Source organism: Hermetia illucens, chromosome 5, assembly GCF_905115235.1.
Source record: "Hermetia illucens chromosome 5, iHerIll2.2.curated.20191125, whole genome shotgun sequence".
Lineage (NCBI taxonomy): Eukaryota > Metazoa > Arthropoda > Insecta > Diptera > Stratiomyidae > Hermetia > Hermetia illucens.
Genome location: NC_051853.1, coordinates 45,962,751 through 45,985,493, shown reverse-complemented (window position 1 = coordinate 45,985,493; position 22,743 = coordinate 45,962,751). Strand labels below are relative to the sequence as shown.

Sequence of the window (22,743 nt, the reverse complement as noted above, 5' to 3'; positions counted from 1 at the left end):
CACTTTTCTTGGAGGAAATTGTCAAGTTGGGAAAGATCCAGAAGAAAAGTCACCGGATTAGCGGAATATTCAAAAGGTTGTTTGTTCAGTGAACTGTTGATGAAAAGATAAGAATCGAATGTGGGATGTAAAATAAATCAAGTACGACAATCGTAAGAGCAGATAGTCATGGATTAAGCCCGCCATTTAGTGGGTAAACAGAATATTCATGGTTCTAAGCTCCTACTCTGCATTTGGTGGGATCAAAATAGTGTGATTTGTGTATAAGAGCTCCTAAAATCGAATAAAACCAAAGCTGGGGATGCATTACAGGTAAAACGGTCAAAATACTGCGAAGGACAAGACAGACAATTTAGTTTCTCGAAAATTCTTGGTTGATGTTTTCGTTGCCCTGGCTCAGAATCGAAAGCGGCTACAGATGTTAATGATTATGAATATATTAGTTCAAAAACCTAACATGTGGAGCAACGAACGAAATTGTCAGCAAATTTTTTGAAATTATAGGCTTTACCTGAAAAAAGAGTAATGAGTGGTCCGTGCCCTTGGAGAGAGAAACAAGCCGCTCCTCAAAATTTATGCTCAAGTCCACCCTTTCACTGAACTCAATAAAGAAGTTTGTTTTTAGGGTTTTGTTAGTATAGTAATGTTGGCATTGGTGTGGTTGTAATGAAGTTGGTTTGATTTTGCGGTTGAAACAACTTTCGATGCCTTCTACTTGAGGAAGGCGGGACTCATTAGAGGGAAACTTTCTTCTAGTGTTTTCGGTTCACACGACCCTCTTTTTGGGCTTAGAACTCCACTTAAAAAGTGAAAGGGCAGGAAAGGGGTACATCATGTTCACGAATGAATATTAATGAGCAAATAACACTCTGCAAGTGTTTTTGGTCATGCTGCTCCCAGGGCAAAGGTGAGGCTGCGTCTGGCGAGTTGCCTCCGCCCTGGATGGAACTGTCACTCGTTCTTGTTCTTTTTAGCTTCAGATTCCCTTATTGCACTCATCTGCTCACTAAGAAGAAGTACAGTAGTTGTAACCCAAATCATTTTTTTTCGTGTTTCGTTGGTTACTGTGAAAGCAAGAATGAGCTAGCAGGGTCATTTGAGGTGGAAAACCCGTGCTCAGGATGAAAATGATGCAGACCTCTCCAGAACCAGACAATTAATTTAACTTTGTTGAAGTTTCTCTATTCTGAGTACCCGAGCCAATTCCGGGCCTGGGAGTCTCCCATCTCTCTGCCCTATGTATGGAAGCTTTATTCGACTATATTTTGGGCTTGGAGGATATTAATCTGGAATGTCAAGATTCTAGTCTAGGTTTCTCATACGTAAAATAAATTGACGCAAATATAAGTAGAGGGTTGTTTATTCATTTTTGGAGATAAGTTCATTGGGTAGTATTTGAGTTTACGCTAATTAGGCAGACGTTAGGCATGGTTCTGATATTAAACAAACATCCACGCGATATATTTAGAGATTTTGCGGGGATTTTTGCATTAAGATTTTGTATGACTCTTGGTCACTCTTTTGTGGAGTGTGGGAGACCCTACAGTTTATTTTTCTTTCATTTTGATTTTCAGTAAGGTTGTACTTTAGTTTGGTTTACATCACACCTAATTCTGTGCAAGTAATAAGGTTACAGACACGGGACCACACATATGATGAATCGAGACTCGAACTCAGAGCAACGAGGTTAAGACACTGGCACTCAACAAAATCTGCCATCGCACCGTCATGATTGAATCAACTAATATTTTTCCATTGTGAGGCTTTTTTGGAAGTGAATTTTCCTGGAAAGCAGAGAACGTATTCTGCATTTGTCTTTTCCAGATTACAAGTGTCAGTTTTCTGATCCAATTTGACTAGTTGGCTGGGATCTCTGGAAATCATCGCCTGTAAAAATTTGAGTGCTGGTCGGCAAAGAGGGGTCTGAGGATCATTGAATGCGGCAGAACATTTTTTCCCAATCCATCCGCTACACTATTAACTCAATGGCGAACTTACGACTCCCTCAACCTTAAAACAAAATTTAGTTTTGCGTCGTCTAGCTTAGGCCTGAACTACTCGCCAGTTTTTCGTCTCAATATAATTCGCACCCAGGACGCGTTTGCGAATCTAAATAAGGAAGCGAATAGCTCTTAGCAACCACTTCGATGATACTGTGTCTGACGACTTGCAAAAAAATCGCAAGTGGTAGCGTAAAAAGAAGGTTCTGTGGCCTGAAAAAGTGGTCTGGGTCTCTCTAATAGGCTTCACTTGCTGGAAAATGGATGGTGGATTTAGGACTGCTAAGACAAAGCTTGGTTTTTTTATGGTTTTTTTTATGGAAATCCAAATAGTGACCATACTTTCTTGAAATAAAAATTGAGGTTCTTTATCGTAGCAATATTGCTTATATTGTTTACCCTCAATCACAACACGAAGTCATTTGTATGATACTGAAATTGTCTTCAAAATTGCTGCTTCTCCAATATATCTATCTAAATATAACTCATTCCGTATAGAAATCCTACAGCCCTCTATACGGAGCTCTACAAAACAAGGATTAAAGACTATTCAATTTTCTCTTTTTTGTAAGTTGTAAATGTGGTACAGGAAACCTTTAATTGCTTTAGAAAATATTGGATTAGATACACAAAAGCAGAGCTATGTCCGTATCTTCAAAAGAACACCCGCTGTGAGAGATAATTGATTGTATTTCGTGTTTTTTTGTATCAAGACCGACGAACAAATTCGAGATGATCAAGTTATTTTCAGAGAAGAATGGCATTTTTTAAGGGTTGAATTAGGCAGGAAATCATAGAATTTCAATGGAGAACTGAACAAATGAGATACAAACTAAGTAGAAAACGTTTTTAGGATCGGATTTGAACTTGTCTTTGATGAATGCTCACATGCGAATAGTTGAATGGCTAAATAGAGAGTCTAAGTGGTATTTATTTCAATTTCAGGACGTGCGGCTTGCTTACATGTAAACTGGATGAACTGGTGGACAGAATTGTAAAGATATTACATTACATAGGAGTAATGTATACTTTAGCTATAACATTTCGTTCAAAATCAGTTCCAATGATTGACTGCAAGTTCATTTCACCTTCAAAGAGATACGGATGTCTCTAAAAGAGATGGGTAGACAAGGCATCCCGTGCATTGTTTTACAACTGACTTACACAGTTATAAATATAAAGGTGCAACTAGCAACAAAATTAATCATGTCTTAATTTGCGTTCTAATCAACACGCTGCCCGTTAAAATTTGCAGCGATAACCATCAATATAGCACTTTTGATGTAAAAACAAAGTAATACTCGTTGCTAGGTAGAAGGTTTTATCTAAGATAACATTCGAAACTAATACCCAACAAGTTCAGTGACCCCTGCAGCAAAAACTTAAAACATTCCAAACAAAACAGTTCAAACAGTTCATACATTCAATTAATCATGATATTGAAACTTTACGTGACCTCCAAGCTTTTTATCTCCCAAATGTTCACCATGCATTCATTGCATCTAATAATTAAAACTCACAAAAACTCATACTAAACTGTTATGTTATATAATTGCAGTTAATCGATGCCGCAAGGTGCTACATGTTTAGTTGATACTAATCAATCTCCATGAATTCAGCTTCGTGAAGAATATATACTTAACGCTTTCACAGCAAAAAATCTATGTAGAGATGTAGATATATACGTATGTGTATAGTGTCTAGATACTTATATATTTTAAACGACAACCTGCTCATTCCATCTTAACTAAATTTATTTGATTTCTATTTTAAGTCACGCTCACAAGCTCACTTCTAAGTATAGTCATACACTTGAGGTCCATCTTTTGAGAATTGCAAAACGAAAGAGTTCAATAGAAGCGAGAAACCTTGAAAATATTGAATTTATTGCCCATGTCGTTCACATCCAAGATTTTTTAGCTAAATTCAAGCATGAAAAATACGGACTTCCTCGAAAATTGGTTTATTGGTTAAAACTAAAATTTTCGCGCATGAAAAACGCATTTTTGCAAGGATACAATAGTCAACCCTTGTCCTTTTGCGATAGAGGTTTTAAGTGAATCCTTCTCACTTAATGATAGGGTTACAAGAAAGAGGTAAAAAATTCCATTGTATTACGCAATAACAATATAAAAATTTTTGCGAAAGGATTCGCAACCCTTGCTAGGCTTGTTATATAATAGAAACATCCTTAAATACTGAAGAAGGATGAAGTTTTCAGACGCCAATAAAAATTGTTTCTTTGCGACCCTTTTAGAATGTTCAAGGTTCAAATGGTAGTTCCAATACTTTTTGTAAATGTGTCGGAGACAGGTACGCGTGCCTCAAAGAGGATATCCCGTTGTGGTAAATTGTTTTATGGCACTTGGTGTTAGTGGCGGTGCGTCTTGTTACGTTTAATGATTTTATTGAAGAGGGCGGAAATAATGGTTCCTACTGTGCTTAATGGACCAAATTCGTTAGGAAACTAAAGTTGACTAGAAATGTGTGCATATTCGATATTTTGTTATAATGAATGTGAATTTCATGGTGTTATTTTGTATGGTGGATTGTATTGTAAAATGTATCTTTTTGACGTGGCAGATCTCGTAGAATTAGTGAATTTAATTTTGGGATGAATATATGTCGGCTCAAAATAGTTATATAGTAATTTCGTTTCGTGTTATGTCCGAGGAAGAGACTTATGGTGGACGGAATTAGAATGTTAGCCTTTGGGAGCAGAAAAGCAGGCTCTCGGTCGTCGTGGACCTCTGACCTTTTCTGCTGGATCGCAATTCCTCTTTGGAATTGTGCAGCAGACGCAAGTTTAAGTGGCACCAATCAGACATATTTGTGGAGTTGTTCGAGATATACTATATTGATTCCCACTACTAAGAGCATTACCAGATGGGAAATTTGGCATTCGCAGAACCTGGCTAACCATTGGAGCCATTAAATTGGTTGCTGGCTTGTTTGAAAATGTAGAAAGGGTAGTGTCAGCAAGTTTTGCACAGCGATTACTCTTGATTTGGGAATGCCTGTTATCTAACAGAAAGGAGACTTTGTTACCGTCCTGATGGACGATGACCTTATTCCTAACCTTCCAGTTACTGAGGATTCACCGGGACAGTACGAAGACGAACGGCCGAAACGAGCTCGAGAGGCTGATACCCAACCATCTTGACCACTGCACCCATCGCATCGTCTGTTCTGCGCCATCTGTTCTTGGGGTGAACCACTCCACAACCAGTGCATGGCGTAGCCGAGGAGTTGTCGCCTTTTCTGATGATATATCCTCTACCAATTCCGCCTTCTATGAACATGTTGACGTTTATCCGGCTTGTATGCTAACGAGGTTCATCAATTGAAATTACATGATGATCTGATGCAATGACTAGCCGGACCAAAAGCCGCGGTTTTGGTGCTGCCAAACTATGTTTGCCATCTTCTCCAAACCTGGAGTATTTCGCCCAGATTGATGATTCGGTGATAGAACAAGCAGATGCCATCAGCATAGTCGGGCGGTTTGATGAAAAAAACCATTCAAAGCTGCGAAATATGACGCCTGTCTAGGTTGTCTTGGTTGCGTTGGAGTCCCAACACTTTGTACGACTCCTTTCATTATCCCAGACTTATAAAAGAGAGAAAGGATCCGATGAAGACATAAGGTAGGATGTCAGTACCGGAAACTATAGTGGAGTAATTCCTTTGCATTCGAAAAACTGGAACGCAATTAAAGACATGACGAAGGGAAAATAAAAACAATAAGAAACTTCAGCTCCAGTCGAAAGGCGAGAGGTGAGTTATCTAGAGCTGATGTTGCTTCCCAAGGAAGACGATAGTTTGAAAGGGTGAAGACCTTCAACTTTGATTATGGAAAAATGCCATCTCTGAAAAAAGGACGCCCGGATAAACAATAAATTGAAGTTAATAAACCTTCAAAATGGGCCATTGGCAGCCGTGTACAGTATAATATAGCTTCTAAAAGACTGAAGCGATTGAAAATATACCATTCAATATCAGGTTCTGTGGAGTTTTTTTCCAACAAACTGAAGTGTGATAATCCTCAACAAATTATATGAAATTATGTCAATTATAAACATAAATTATATACTCTTGTGATTCACTTAAATTTTTTCTGCTTGAAATATCAGTTCACTTATTAAAATAATATCATCATTGAAAAAAAAATTGTATCTACAGCCGCTACTTTCAGAGTTATTTGATGCATTCAAAGAATTGAGATCAAGAACAGAACTAATTGATTGTAACAATTTTTTCTCTTACAGTCCAATCTCGGGACAGGTCTCTGCGTAAGAACAAACGTCATTTTAAAACCTAATTAAAATTCTTCGCTCATCAAAATGCGGTTAGTTAATGTAACGAAAACAGCTATTTATATAGACTTATTAGCTCTTCAAGCCGGTTTATTATGCAACTGAAAAATCGGAGGAAGAACAGTGATTGAAACAATTCTTTCATGTTTATTGTAATTGAATGGAGATCCAGGAGTGTCAATTATTAATGGAATAATTATTTAGCATTTATTATTATTCATTTTTTTAGTATTGATCGATGATCTATTTTTTTAAGTTTGAGTCAATATTGATTGATCAATTTTCAGCATTTGTTTGCTTTTTAATTCTTAAGTTTTTTGCTAAACAGTTATTCTCTGTTGCATTCCTTTAATTTAGAAAAAATAATTATCTAGACGCCTCCCAAGAATTAAACCATTTTCTGTAGGAATTATTTATTCTTACTTACATCAACGAAGTTATAAATAAAATAAAATTAATTTGTTGTTATCTATTTATTTAATTGATTTTATAGAAATTCCTATCTTGAATGCTCAATATTTTTTTCTCCTTTTAAAGAGATTTAGAAATAAATAATAGATATCTATTGAATCAATAATGATTTATTGTATAAAAGCCGTGATTTATAATATTAAAAAAGTAGGAAGAAGAAGATTTCTCCATTTCTGGCGAAAGTTTATTACTTTGAATCCATACAAGGTATTTCGGAAACCACTAGATACCTTTTTTAGTATAAAATATTCTGAATTTTAGCTTGAAACGGAAAATCCAGATGTTTTAGTTTAAAAGAAAAGCTACCAAACATATTCCCGACCCAACAATGATTAATTGTACCAACAATTATATTTTATTTGCATATATAATTTATAATTATGTATTTGTAATTTATTTTTAATTAAAGCCTTTTTTTATTACCGAAAGTAAAGATATTTGCCAGCATCAACTATAATAAAAATTATGTATAATTCATTCTAATTACAATTTAGTCATTCATAGATTATACGCATTCATGTTAGAAGTACAGTTGCCTTAGTATTCCAGATGCACCGCTACCTAGTCGTTAGCTCAATGACTGCCAACTAGAACTGGAAGGTAATTCCTAGAACGCAATTCAATACTAATTTGTTGTAATACATAAAGATCAACTTCCGAAATGGAAGCTTTCCTAAGAATGTTTACGGAATGATTCAGTTGTTTTGGCTAACAGAAATGGAATCTTTTTTTTATTGTATTATCTCCATCAACTTCATCTTGTCGTGCCCATATACCAAGCTAGTCGAGCGATGGTATGCGATCAAGTCATGACTTAAAAGCTTGAATTACTTTGAGATTGGTATTTTATGATTCTTTGATTATAAATCAACAAATACTAGAAATTCTGATTAAGACTTTTTTCTGAGTATATCTGGTTTTGGAAGTGGAAAATATAAGGTAGGAATATGAGTAAAGAATGCGTGTGCTTTGTCTTTTAGAATGCTCATTGCAGCTGATAAATTGTTCATGAATAGTTATTGCAATAAAAAATTTAATTAATATTACTTCAAATCTGAAAATGAAATTTATTATGACTGTTAGACATTTTTCTTCCAGGTCCATATAATTCGATATTTCACAATTCATGCCAAATTCGATACATCAAACGACTTAAATTAAATGATCAAAAAGTGTAATGACAGAACTGTACACTTTATTTAAAAGAAATTTCGTCGGGGTGAAACTCCCCTAATTCTATCCATCCATCCTCCATTAATACGCAAACAATCTCCCCAATTCCAAAGTAACAAGAAAAGTTCAAAAGCTGACAACCTTCTTTCAATGTTGCGAAATAATGAATACCAATTTTTTATCATCTCTGTCCTATCTATACGACAAACACTTCCGGATAGGATCAGTTAGGTTAAGGACATGTTCCGTTAGAGTGTGAATAAATGTAAAGAATAAATAAATAAATGAATAATGAATGTATAAATAAATAAATAAATAAATGATAAGTCTCAATTAGAATTAAGGAAATCAATCACATTAAATAAATACATTTGAAGTATTTTCAGTACCCCCAGTAAAAGCCCTATTATGTATATTTATAAGATTATATTGAAGGGTTCTGATTGATTTAATGAGATTGGTGTTAATAATAATATATTTACAAATAAATTTGACATAGGTAATTATTCTAGTCGAGAAGGCCAATTAAAGAAGTAGCTTTGTATAAATAAGAAGCTTAATTTTGACATAATAGCATCAATTTTCAGGAAAGAATTGTTTCATTTAGTCAATATCGAAAATAAAAAGCAAATATTTTTTTAGTGCTTGCTGCATAAACATGGTATTCCAAGAAATCTATCACATTTCTTAAAGTTTTATAAATTTGATGTTTTAAAATAGCACAATTATGTTTTTGTTTTTATTTGTCTGAAGCCCCAAAATAGTTTTTAGTCATTTTCTTACAAGTTGATAGAATTTTCCTTATTTTTGATTCTAGTCGAGTGCTTTACTTTGGTTACAAGACGGTAGGACCAAATGTTTATTTGAAAATTTAAATAAATAGAATTATATTAGTAAAAGAGGAAACAATTAAAATATATATTATAAATTAATGTTTGTGAGGTCCAAAGTAAAAAAAATACTACTACTCCTCCTTTGTATTGATAACTATAGAATTTAAAAAAATAAAGAGTAAAGTTGAAATTCTTTAGTGACATCACACATATTATAGAATGATTTTCATGGTATTTTACTTTATATATAAAGCATTAACTGCAATATAGGTTTGCAAAGGAGATGGTAATACATAAAGACTTGAAACAGTTTAGCTTGCTAAAGAATTAGAAAATCCACAATCATATTCTGTGAGATACAATTAGTTGGTACGATCAAATCATTAGTCAGAACTAATTAAAAAATAAATTTTTGGATTATAAAAAAGTCGGTAAACTTCTTCATATGAAATTATGGGTATGTAAGCATACAAATGATATATGGTTGATAAATAGTATATAAATGAGGACTAATTTCTATATGTTAAGTTATATATATAAATGAAGAGAAGAATTTTAATTTTTCGAGTACGTTTATCGCTCGATGTATAGTTTTAATTTAAAGCTATTACTACCTGATCTGTGCTAGGAGAACGAATAATTTTTACATTTGTAAATGTAGATTTAAATGTACTTAAGAATACACTGTGCAAACAAGAATTAATCACATTTCACATTTCAATAAGCACACACTAAAAAGATCATCAACCAACTCGGATAAATTTTTTCGATAAAACTGATCAAACAAAATAGTTTCATCATACAAGGAATTCCTCATCAGACTGCAATAATTACACATGACATTATTATCGTGTATTGACATTTCTGCATATCTAAAATCGTGAATTTTTGTGGTCAAAGTCAAATTTTGCGCATATATTGATATACAATACTTTTATCTACCGCGGTACTTCCTTTCAAATTTGACCTAGGAATACATTTTCTTCACACTCTGCCTAATAAAAATATCAAAAAAACATTAGGAATACGACCTGAACTGCAACCTAGATGCATTTTTAAATTAACCGACAAAAGTGACGCCCGAAATTCAACAAACAGAAGGCAGAAAAAAATGGTCAACATATTACATAATATATGGTCTGTGAAACCAATCCAGAGAAAACGATGGATCTTAGAGTCTGACATTGACATTTTACACTGCGATATCGCCGAATCAAAAAGGAGAAATAAATTTGCGACCAGGCACACTTATAGTATATATTGAAGAAAAGAAAATTTATTCCGAATAAAAAAGTAAAATCTTTTGGGAAGATGTCACACGCAAATGATTGCACAACATTGCAGCATTGACCTTGTGAATATTTTAAAGATTCGCAGTATCTATATCTGCTACTTCTTTTTATTTTAATTATAGTAAATTGATCGATGTCAAGGTGAAGATATCTAGTGACAAATTTGTTGGTAAAATAAAGATTAGGCTTGTAACTAACCACAAAATATTTTAATGGGAAATTAATGAGTAGCAAAATGTTAGGTTAATACAGGTGCCGCAAAAAGAAAATATGCAAACAGGTATTAAGTTTATGAAAATATTATATTTATTTTTAGGAGGCGAAAGATGACCTAGTGACTCTAATTTTTAGTAGGATATCATAAATCAAAGGTACCATTGCTTCATAGGCGGTAAATGTGAAACATAATGGATTTATGGGCCGTGAAATTGATTATAAATTGAAGGTGGACTTTTAATATAATATCTTTGCAAATTAATGAAAGTGTTCGATATGCATATACTTGAAATTCGTGTAAGACCTCTCACGCTGTTAATAAAGCCGATTAAAAAAAAATGTTTTAATTTCAGTTAATCTCCAGTAAAAAAAAAATTAATAAAATGAATTACAAAATGAAATAAGAAACATGAAAAATGTGTAGATAATGACAAAAAAGAAAAGTAAAATAAAATGAAGCAAAAACAATATAGTCGAGTTATGGAAACTAATAAGAAAGGATATAGTGAGAAAAGTACGAAACACATGAAAGAAGGATGCATCTGGTTTTTGAAATCTGGATGTACATTAGCAGAATAAAAAATAATTATTTGCTTTAAGAAAACCATTCCTCATTTGTAAGATAAAACAAACTATAATTTCTGAGAATATTTTACCCTGAGGAGAAATGGCAGTTGAAGAAAGATTTGAAATACTGCAGAATGAAATACTGTACGTACCTCCAATGCGTACTTGAAATTAAAGAAGGCTCCGATAAGTGAATCCTTTGGATAATTTGAACATCATAAAATATAAATAGTAATGAATACTTTTCATTATTTTTTAATTTCCACGAGCAAAGAAGATTAAGTTGTCAATATCGTAGCGAATGAAGACGGACAGGACTTCGAAATAGTTTAATAAGAATTCTAGACATCATTTGGAGCACAAGGGTGGAACCATGTTCAGTGCAGCATTCTAGGAAGGTTGTTGGTTTTTAGAGTAGATATTTTATTGTATTGTGTCTTTGTATTTTATTGTTTACTATAATTTTTTTCAGTTTTGTAACTGGTTTCGTGGGCGATTTGAAGCATTTGATATTTGGGTTTGTTGAATTTTAACAGTAATTTTTCCAGTGTAATCCCTATTCTAACCAATATCTAGGTTGTCTGGGTCTAAAGTTTTCTGAACCTTTGCTGATGAAATATTTCAGTCTATTTTATTCTATAGAGAATTATAATTTCATAGCCTCCCATGTCTTCTTTTATTTTTGATATTGATTTTTCGCGTTTGTCACAGTATTTCAGTGGCAAAGGATTTATTTAACACTAAGGAGAAATTATTGTCTATAGTATTAAATACTTTTTGTCTATTTAGCTTATTTTCTACATATTGCTTCTATTTCTTCAAAATTCTCAAAAAGATTATTTACTCAAGAAGCAAAATTACTTTGTATAATTGTATGTCGGAATTTTGTGAGATAATTCTTCCAATGTGTAGCGCAGCAACTGAAACAGAGATCTTGTTTTTTTTGTGGAATAGTAGTATATGTAATAAAACCAAAACTTGTTCCTCCTAAATTTAAAAATTTATTTATTTCCAAGTTTTCCGGTATTTGTGGTATAAAATAGATAGAATTTCAAACACATGTTTTTGGTCTTATTTGAACTTTGGAAATGATTCTTAAAAATATCTCTTGAATGGACATCCATTTATTATTTCTGCGAAGATTTGTTACAGATCTTGTTTCGCCTAATGCAAACAAAAAAGAATAGCTTATTAAACTGCTTCTAGAGTTCAGAGAATATCAAATTATGTACGTAAATGATCCAAAAATTTTGATAGAAACAGCGAGTTCTGAGTAATTTATTTAAAATGAATATCAAAGAATTGTATAAGGCAGTATATGCAGGATTGTTTACTCTAAAATTGTCTGGAAAGACTAGAACAGATTAAATGAATATTGCAAATGAACCCCGACAATAGTCTTCAAACTATTGTGAAATCGGTTGAATGATTCATGGAAAGAAACCAGTTAAGTTCTTATTTGAAAAAGTAGTCTTTCAAAAACAAATTCTTCACCTTACAACTACAACCAACCGAAATCAGAATCAGAAAATCAAACCCCATTGAAATACCCAAAATCATCCACCCCATAAAACAAATCATTTCTATTTCAGAATTTTTAAATGCCATTAACCATCAGTCACCCCTTGTAGAATGAATTGCATCATAAAATCAAACTTGATACATATTACAAATGCGCATTTATCTTGCCGAATAAAATATAATCTGCATAAATAATTTCTCATTCAAAAAAAAATTTATCTCCAATTCAATCCAATGTGGATAGCAAAAATTGTACCACAACAACCATTCCTCCGCCTCTTCTTACAACACATCTTATAAAATCCCCTTTAAAGATAAACACTTCCTTTTGAAAAAAATACTGTAGTGTTAAGTTCAATGTCCACATTAAGATTTCTCTGGCCGGCGGACAGTTGAATGTGAGAAACAAAAGCGATAAGAATGAATTCTTTTTCTATTAAGCAATTTTGCATATTATGCAAATTGAAGAAAAAACGTGAGGAGAAATATTTTTGTTAAGAATTTTGTATAATTTTGGAAGAATTCTAATGGCAAGAAAGTAAATCATCAAATTTTATCAAGCGTTCTCACTTTGGATGTGTGTGTTCGATCAACGATGGAATTTTCTCCAAAACGTTCACCCACAAAATTTTTGCTGCTTATTTTTATATTTGGTGGTCTTGCACAGAATACGCCTTATCCTTTAGCTCAAAACCTTATTATAACTTCCTTGCTAAGACATTTTAATGAAAAGTTCATTTACAGTGCATATAACAAAAGTCAACAATTTTTGTGTTCTGCAAAATTCTATTGAAAAAAGAAGTTACTGCGCGAAGTGCATCGAAGTCTTTCGTTTTTACTGAACGATTCATGAACTGAAAGCGTTCTTATTGTGCTGAAAGGGTTCATCTATCTGCAAAATCCGGTTTGCAATTTTAAGTTGTCCAGCAGGGTTTCTAATCTATCACGAATTTTTTGAATTGGCCAACAAAAGGATTTTGAATCGCTCAAAGTACATCGAGCTCCTTTAGGTTCCAAACTACCGGTTTTCTGCATATTTCGCTTCTTGTTTTCTCCTCACCTCATGAATGCACGCATATTTATTCTTATGAGATCCAGTTCATTTGAATATCCCCTTATTAACCGAGAAATGGGTGGGCTGTATCTTACAACTAGAATTCACTACTTACCTTGCCCATCATCGCGATCATTGCGTCTACGCGAGACCAGCGACAAGGGTTCATTTGGTGGCGGACTTAAGGGTACAAGTCTATCCTCATCCTTGTTAAGAAGGTTCTGTGCTTCCAATAAGCGTAATTGTTGCTGATGCAACCGATTTTTGATCAAAAATATTTTCGGCATTGTTACGTAATTTTTCCGATGATGATATAAGTAATCCTTGATTTAAGCGTACATCTAGGGTACAGGAAGTGTGCACTTGAAACGTATTTCTGAGCACTTGTTTGTAATTTTCTTGGGTATTTATCACTTGCTTGTATTCTTATTCGATTCTATTCATTTCTCACTCAGTAATTTCATTCACAGTAATGTTACAATGTGTGCATTAATATATTCTGGTGGAATTAGCACTTTTCGTTTCTTTTCTTCATATTCAAAATTTTAGTCACAAAACTGGTAAATCACTTTGTCAATATTCGATTTCCTCTTGAGAGGGTGCACTGGTGTCATATTATCTTTCTTTTAAATTTATAAAAATATGAAAATAGCACTGAAAACATATTAGAACTATGCAATCCCAAATGCAACCGGTGCGTATGGGTCGTCGAAATCAAAACTGCGCGACCGAATGGGAAAACTCGGTTAGTCCGAGAAACTGTACAAATTTCGATTTCCCAGGGAAAAAAAAGAATTGAACTGTTCAATTGGATGGTTCTTAAGAACAATTAGAACAAAAAGTGATGAACATATGATGTGCGAAAACCAGCGAAACGCGTGTATCCTCAGTGGTGGATCGTCTCTTACTGTACTCTTGTTGTGTATACTAGCAGTCAGTTAAGTGCCTCCACCTCGTCGCGGCAGCGGATAAACTCTGCACATCGTTGAGTTGTTTATCGGTACAAAACATTCAAAAAAGTCGAACACCATCTCAGAATACCTGTACTCGCACAGCGGAGCCGCAACGCTACCTATACAACACGTTTGAGAAGAACAACAAAAAACCCGCTTCAGTAACGTTAGCGCGAAATAATGGCCGGTTCACACATCGCTCACATACTAGGTAAATCTGGCTGCAAACTCCAGCGTACACACCTATACGCTACTCCAGCATTCAGCGTTAGTTCATCGGCAATCGTTGATCTGAGTGCGCTGGGCTGCGGAGTATGTGAACCGAGTCAAGGTGGAGGTAGCTGTACCTGTCCGCTGTCCGCCGGCTACCGCGCCGCACACAGGTAAAAATCATCGCACATACCTTTACCTATATTTACAGTATGTAACAGAAACAAATAGGGAAATCTCCTAAGAGGAAATCACCATGCTTCCTTTAGGGATGAATTCATGCTCATGTGATCTAGGTGTTACAAAAGGCAAAGGCATTTTATCCAGGTTGGACTTTATGGGGTTCAAAGTACCAACCATATTTTTGGGCCAAAGGAAAACTATCCTGCTTGCCTATTAATCCTAGCATACGATACCTCTTTTATATTGCGTTATAAATTATATCCTTTGAGGATTTATAGCTCCTTGCTTTCAACAGGACATTTCTAAAAATTCCTTTACCGGCCCTCCATAATCTTCAGCCAATTCAGCCAACTTTGATTGAAGACCATTTCCAACCCTTCACATGTCCTAGTCACCCCATTCCATCAAAACCCCCTGACTACAGTTACCCATCTAATTACAGGACACACTGTAACTTTCAACTATAGCGGTTTGATACAGAAAAGATGACGTTGTTGTATAACGTTATTCTCGACCGCATCACACATGGCGCACATACTTACTTACTTACCTACACAAGATGAAACACTCTCGTTAATGCGGTGTTTTTTGTTTGCCGACACTATTTACAGCTACTTTTGCATTTGTATTCAACAAATCGCTATAAATTCATTGGCCGTACGGCTTCTAGAGTTCTATCGTCTATCTCGCTCAGGTGAGATTCTCACCTGAGTGCGCGATCGCGCGCTGTAACACGTCGCAATCTTACGCTCACCTGTGTGCGCGATAATCGCGATCGTCATCAGCATGATCGTCGTCAGGTGGGTCTTATGCTCTGGCTGCGGTGTAATGTAATGTAATTCTTCGTTCTATGTGTGGTTCTGGCTCCTCTCGTGATTGTGTAATGGATTTGATGGTTTTCTCCCGGGAAGCGGGTTCTTGGGATGCGATTACTGATCTTGGCTGAGGGAAGATGGCAAAAACTGGTTGGAAGACTACACTTAGAAATTAGAGACTATAGATGTGAGTATCATTGCGAAAGACTGTTCCTGCAGGAAATCCCCTCAACAGATTTACCGACATGTATAAAATTACAGAAGAGATTGTTGGGAATGTTTGAATTGCGTCTTGAACTGGGACTTGGTGGCCTCAAAAGGATTAGAGGACATTCTTGGGGCTGTGGACGACTCGAAAATCAGGTCGAATTCCTAGCTTTTGCTTTGGTTTTATCTTATTTTTTATTGTGTTTCGATGAGGATTATCTCGGTTATGACAGGAACCTTGGTTTGTGATCTCCGGAATTGATTGCAGGATTTTGAACAACATTTTTGTCAAGTGACAATATTTCACCATTTTGAATTCAGAATAAAGTTAATAAATAAATAATAAAATAATAAAGTTAAAAAGGTGAGTGACTAGGGGGATGGCAAAGGCAAGGTCATAATGATTGGTGTTATAACTCCACAAATTGTAGGCTGACCAAATGACCATCCGGGTGGACCTTGGTCAACCACGGTGGCTGACCTATCCCAAAACCTGAACGCTCCCAATACATAGATCTAGCTCTACTGAAATGGTTTATAATCGCCAACTCGAATGATCTTTAGGCCACTCCTCAATTCACACCGTCATTATAAGTGATACCCCACGTTGGGCGCCATTTGTAACATCCGGATTTGCGAAATGTCCAGAGTAAACAGAAGTGTCAAAAGGGCCCTTCACATTTCTAACCCTGGCTAGCATAGCGATGTGCAAGCGTTTGCCCATGGTACATTTCAGTAGAGCTGTATGTAGATGCTAGCAGAACTGCACGGTTAAATTAGCCACGTCCTTACTGGCAGCGTAGCGTGAAATCCGCGGAGGAAATGGGCAGCGAAGGAAAGGACGACGTTTAAATTAAATTTTTTAAAAGCTGTCAAAATCCTATTTGTCAACCGATTCCGTTAGTTCTAGTTCGGGCCAAATTTACAAAAACCTTCCGAGTGGAGAAAGTCTAAGACGCACCACTGAAGTACCACACTGCTACAATTGCGGTCGATCGGACCATCCTGCCAACTACAGAATGGGTCCAGTATATCAAGCCATTATTGTCGACAGGAAAGCTGAAAAATGAAAAAGTAATTGAAATGACCCGAGGTAAGTTGACAGTTCAATAGATGTTACAAAGTTTGACTAAACTGTCTACTGTCTATTATGTACATAATTCCCTAATTGAGCAACGAGGGGTCTTGGGATATATCCAATTAAAATTCAAATACATCATTATCGGTAGTGATTTCCAAGATACGACATTTAATCAGAATGGGCAAACCCGCTTTAAATGGATCGATCCTTACACCAACCTCGAGATAGTCTTGCAGGAATCGCCAAGAAGCCGTACAAGTCAATTCATCATTGACTACTTCCTGCTATCCGATCAAATCAGACAAAGCATTCACATGAGATCATGTAAGACGTTATAATGTATATATGTCCGACCACTGACGGTTGAATTCAATTAGTCCTCATCTTTACTGTCGCAAAAGGGAGTGGTGACCGCACTAAGATTTTTCGTCCCCACTAATTGGAAACGACTTTTTTAAAACAGAGCAGCTATACCTAACTTATTCTTCTTCTTTTTCTTCAGACTTAGGCTCGTCGTGATCGGTTTTGCCATTTATAATAATCGTTGGCGCAACAATCCATATTGGATCAGGACCTTGAAGTGTGTTAGAGCAGTTCATTCAAGATCGTAACGGTACACTATAGTACACTGTAGGAGGTAATGTGGCCAACATTGCGTTCGTCCGAGATTATTACCCTGATTTGACTCAGGTACTCATTCACAGCTGAGTCGACTGGTATCCGACGTCAAATCACGATACAAATTCCACTGCCATAAGTGAGATTTGAACCTCGACCTTCCGCTACGACAGCCATGTGCTCTAAACACTCAGCTATTCGGACATTTGGTTCTACCAAAAACTTGATTTGAATGCAATCGCGAGGGTTCCAAATCCGCATCCATAATATTAAGGCACCGTTGTTTCGGCCGGCCTTTTGGTCGCTTACCATCGATCGTGGATATCCTCATTTCGGATGTGATTAAAACGTGTCGCGCCACTAGTCCAACGCAACAGAACACTCAGAATCATATCTAACTTATACAATAAATAAATTTACGAAATCATTATTCTCTCCACCGACGCGATTAATATTGCTACATGGAGCAATTGAAAGCTTGTCAACATTGATGTATGCACCTTATTCCCTGTCTGAAAATCTGATAAATTTTGCGTAGAAATTTCAAGTAGAATTTTCATAAATATAGGAATAAAGTGATTGTTGATTAGACACAAAAAAGAAAGTATTGTTATTAGGTTTGCATATAAATAAAAAAATAGTGGCGAAATACTGTAACAGAGAATTTGACCGCAAACTAGCAGACCCTAATCCCAGGCGAAAAATGTTTCAATACGTAAATATTCTAATGCGGAAATACAAATCTCTCAATTACTTTTTCACTAAGAACAGGGAACCCAACTTTACTGATGCTAGAAAAGCGAAACCCCTTGGAGCGGAAGCTAAATATACTATCTCCTAGAAGCGACCTGACTATGACTTCGACTGCTAAATCAACGCATCCATATTTCATATCCGTAAACTTTCCTAGATCCACCACTTTCTCTCCAAGGGACCCTCCAGCTAAACAGCAGCAGTCGCAAGTGTTATTTTTATTTTTATTTATTGAGTTTATCGCAGCTTATAGCTTCCACCTTGTAAATGATAAGTAGTCAGCTGGGCGTGACGAAATTCCTAACTTCGTCAACAGGAACTTTTTCACAACTTCAATCAAGCTTCTTCTTTCAGTTTTTAAAAACTATCCAAACAAAGGATAGCCTTCCCCTCTAGGTGGAAAAGTAGCCAAACTAAATGTAATTAGGAAAAAGGTATTTTTCATTAACTAGAAAACTTTAGCCGCAAATCCGTCCTATCAAAGCTCGGCAAACTTTTTGAAAAACGCAGTTGAAGTGATTGAGAAATATTTGGTAGACCGCTGCAAATAAAACCACATCCAGATGTGGTATTAAAATTAACGAGGCTAAAACGTAAGTCTGTATTTTTTGGAAGGTAGCTTCTAGATCCATTCCAAGGTAACTAACAGCTTCAACCTGAAAGTAGGTGATACATCACTTTAAGTTTTAAGAAAAGTGATGTTTAAAAATATTTTAAACAAGTCGGAATACCGGAAGCTCGTGCTTCGGGTATAAAGGTTTTGTGTTCATCTTATCTAAGAAATTTCAACGCATATTTTTCTACCCGTATACAGCTACAAAATTACGAGACATAGGTACATATTACAGCCGTAGATGTTACGCTCACCCTAAACAAACAAACTGCCTATTTTCGAATACTGTACACATATAGGCACGTATATCAATTGATCGTACCCATATTTCCGATTTACTTCTTATATCTATCTGAATTAGGCACTATCCGCAAAGTTCATTAGCACGCATATACTATATACCTACATACGCACATGTCTGGTTGGAGTAATTGATATTCATATACAAATGGCTAAAAAACTAAAACAAAATAATTCTTTCCGACCCCATTCATAAAAACTCATTTCGTTCTGGTATTGACGAATTGACATGTGATGATGACGTCATGCAGGTTGTAGAGTGCACGAAATTCACCAAAAATTGTAAAGTTTTACCCCCTATAACTTTGTTAATAATAGTTGGATTTTCTTCAAACTTGACCAAATTGTGCATTATGTTCTTCATTATACGTATGCCAAATTTTGTACTTCTGGGATGAACATGAGGGGGGTGCCGAGTAAATTTCTAAAATGTGGAAATATACTATTATTAACTTTATTTGTGCAGATATCGGAACCGGATATATTTTGAGGCCTAGATTTCGTAGAGATGCACTACTGAGATTTTTTTCAGATTTTTCGGTTGGATAGGTTCTGAGAACGAGACCTGTTACACTTTTTGGGGGTCATATTTTGAGCCCTGACTCCCCTATGTTTGACCCAATATCAAATATTGAACCAGTTTCAAAAAGTACTAATTGAGACCTTTCATTTGATACCCCACATGGCCACATTTTATGAAAAAAAATTTTGCACCCTCCTTTCACATGTATGGGGAGCCCCCCCTTAAACTTAACACAAAATGGCGTCAGTTGCTGCATGTAAAGGGAACGGCAGATCACATACTTCTACCAATTTTCGTGACAATCGGTGCAGCCGTTTCCGAATAAATCGGCTGTGACAGACAGACAGACAGACAGACAGACAGACGGACAGACAGACAGACAGACAGACAGACAGACAGACAGACAGACAGACAGACAGACGGACAGACAGACATCGAATCGATTCTAATAAGGTTTTGTTTCACACAAAACCTTAAAAATGGTTTATTAATATCACAAATGTTTCCTACCTCACCAAATATTATCACTCTAGTGATAAGAGTGATAGTTCGGTATTTCACAGCCGCCACCTAGGAAAATCGGGTTTAATGATGCCTTGCCATCAGGTCGGCATGAATGTTACCAAATATTCCTTATGGCAAAAGTAATATCATCACTACTTCTCTGCTCTCTTAACATCAAGTTGTAATGTTAAATTATATTGTAATGTCACAATGATATTTGGTGACTTTAAGATAGCGCTGCTCGCAGGGGAGAGGGGAGGCAGCGTCGGACGAGCTATTTCTCCCCTAATACGAAACCATAAAGCCGTCTTCGTGTTTATTATTTTTTGAAGATTGGGCGCTAAGCCCAAACGAGGGGCCCGTGTACCAAAAAAAGAGGGAATAAGTTGCTCCCCATTTGGTCCGGCCCGACATCATGGGGATGTGGGCAGGAATTAGGATCCCTCAATCCTCAAATAAACAAGTCGGAATACCGGAAGCTCGCGCTTCGGGTATAAAGGTTTTGTGTTCATCTTATGTAAGAGACGCACATTTCTCTGTCCGTATAAAGCTACAAATCCAACATAATCCATCATATTTTTCCAAACTACGAGACATACGTACATATTAGAGCCATAAATATCACGCTCACCCTAAACAAACAAACTGCCTATTACCTGCTGTACACATATATGCACGTATCTAAATTTATCGTACCCATATTTCCGATTTACTTCTTATATCTATCTGAATTAGGCACTAGCCGCAAAGTTCATTAGCACGCATATATTATATACCTACATACACACATGTCTGGTTGACAAATAACTAAAAAACTAAAACAAAATAATTGTCTGCGACCCAATTCATAAGAATTCATTTCGTTGTGGTATTGACGAATTGATATGTGATGATGACGTCATGCGGGTTGTAGAGTGCACGAAATTCACAAAAAATTGTAAAGTTTCACCCCCAATAACTTTGTTAATAATAGTTGGATTTTCTTCAAACTTGACCAAACTGTGCATTATATTCTTCATTACACTCATGCCAAATTTTGTATTTCTGGGATGAACATAAGGGGGGGTGCCGGGTAAATTTCTAAAATGTGGAAATGTACTATTATTAACTTTATTTGTTCAGATATCGGAACCGGATATATTTTGAGGCCTAGATTTCGTAGAGATGCACCACTGTGATTTTTTCCAGATTTTTCGGTTGGATAGGTTCTGAGAACGAGACCTGTTACACTTTTTGTGGGCCATATTTTCAACCCTTACTCCCCTATGTTTCATCTAATATCAAATATTGAACCAGATTCGAAAAGTACTAATTGAGACCTTTCATTTGATACCCTACTTGGCTACATTCTGTGAAAAAAAAATTTGCACCCTCCATTCACATGTACGGAGAGCCCCCCTTAAACTTAACGTAAGATGGCGCCACATACTGCATGTAAAGGGATCACCAGATTACATACTCTCACCAATTTTCGTGACAATCGGTCTAGCCGTTTCCGAATAAATCGGGTGTGACAGACAGACAGACAGACAGACAGACAGACAGACAGACAGACAGACAGACGGACAGATCACTAAGCGCCGCAAAAGAAATTACGCCTGCGTCAGAATCGGGGATCGTATCATCACTTCCAAGCCGGCCATCAAATACTTGGGGGTGATGATAGACGGAAAACTCAATTTTAAGCAGCACATAGAGCATACTTGTAAAAAAGCATCCACCACGAGTATGGCTCTCGCAAGGATGATGCCGAACGTAGGAGGACCGCGGCATACTTGCAGGCTGCTCATAGCCAAGGTGGTGAGTTCTATCATGCTGTATGCAGTCCCAGTTTGGGGAAACGCGCTGCAGGTTTTAGGAAATGCATATAAACTGAGTAGGGTTTACAGAAGAACAGCCTTAAGGGTGTGTTCTGCCTTCAGGACCGTCTCAGACGATGCAGCGTTCATCATCTCGGGAATGATGCCAATTGACATCCTGGCAACCGAAATGATGAACATTTATAACACCAGGTCCATCTCTCCCTTATCGCAGGTGAAAAAAGCCGAAAGAGAGAGATCCATAAGCAGGTGGCAACAGCGATGGAACCAGTCAGAAAAAGGTCGTTGGACTTACAGGTTGATCCCTTCCATCAGGGAGTGGCTGGAGAGAAAGCATGGGGAGATCAATTATAATCTCACCCAGTTTCTCACCGGCCATGGAGGATACCGTCAATACCTGTACAGGTTTAAATTGGACACCTCGCCTAATTGTCCAAACTGCGACGGGGTCCCGGAAGACCCAGCGCACGTATTCTTCCAATGTCCTAGGTTCGTGGAAGAAAGGAGGAACCTAGAGGAAACTCTAGGTGAAGTGCTATCACCGGAAAATTTTGTCCGGAGAATGGTAGCTTGCCAGGAAGACTGGGATGCGATCAATTTCATGATCGCAGTGATCCAGGAGAAACTGCGAAAAGCAGAAGAAGTGAGGAAGGCGCGGTTACGGACCCCGCGGGAAGACGGAAGGAGACCTAGCTAAACTAAGCTAACTCCGCCCCGTGA

At 36.3% G+C, this 22,743-nt stretch overlaps 1 protein-coding gene across 3 annotated transcripts in view; it reads right to left on the bottom strand.

Moving 5' to 3' along the window:
• Nucleotides 1-14,410, bottom strand: part of LOC119656971 (transcriptional regulator ovo) — a 70,268-nt gene extending 55,858 nt beyond the window's left edge. The window contains exon 1 of one of the 3 annotated variants that reach the window (XM_038063700.1): nt 13,559-14,410. In XM_038063700.1, the coding sequence (XP_037919628.1) occupies nt 13,559-13,730 (172 nt within the window). In that variant the 5' untranslated portion in view covers nt 13,731-14,410. The remainder of the gene's footprint in view (nt 1-13,558) is intronic. The other 2 variants (XM_038063699.1, XM_038063701.1) reach the window with 2 other exon arrangements.
• Between the last annotated feature and the right edge of the window lie 8,333 nt (nt 14,411-22,743).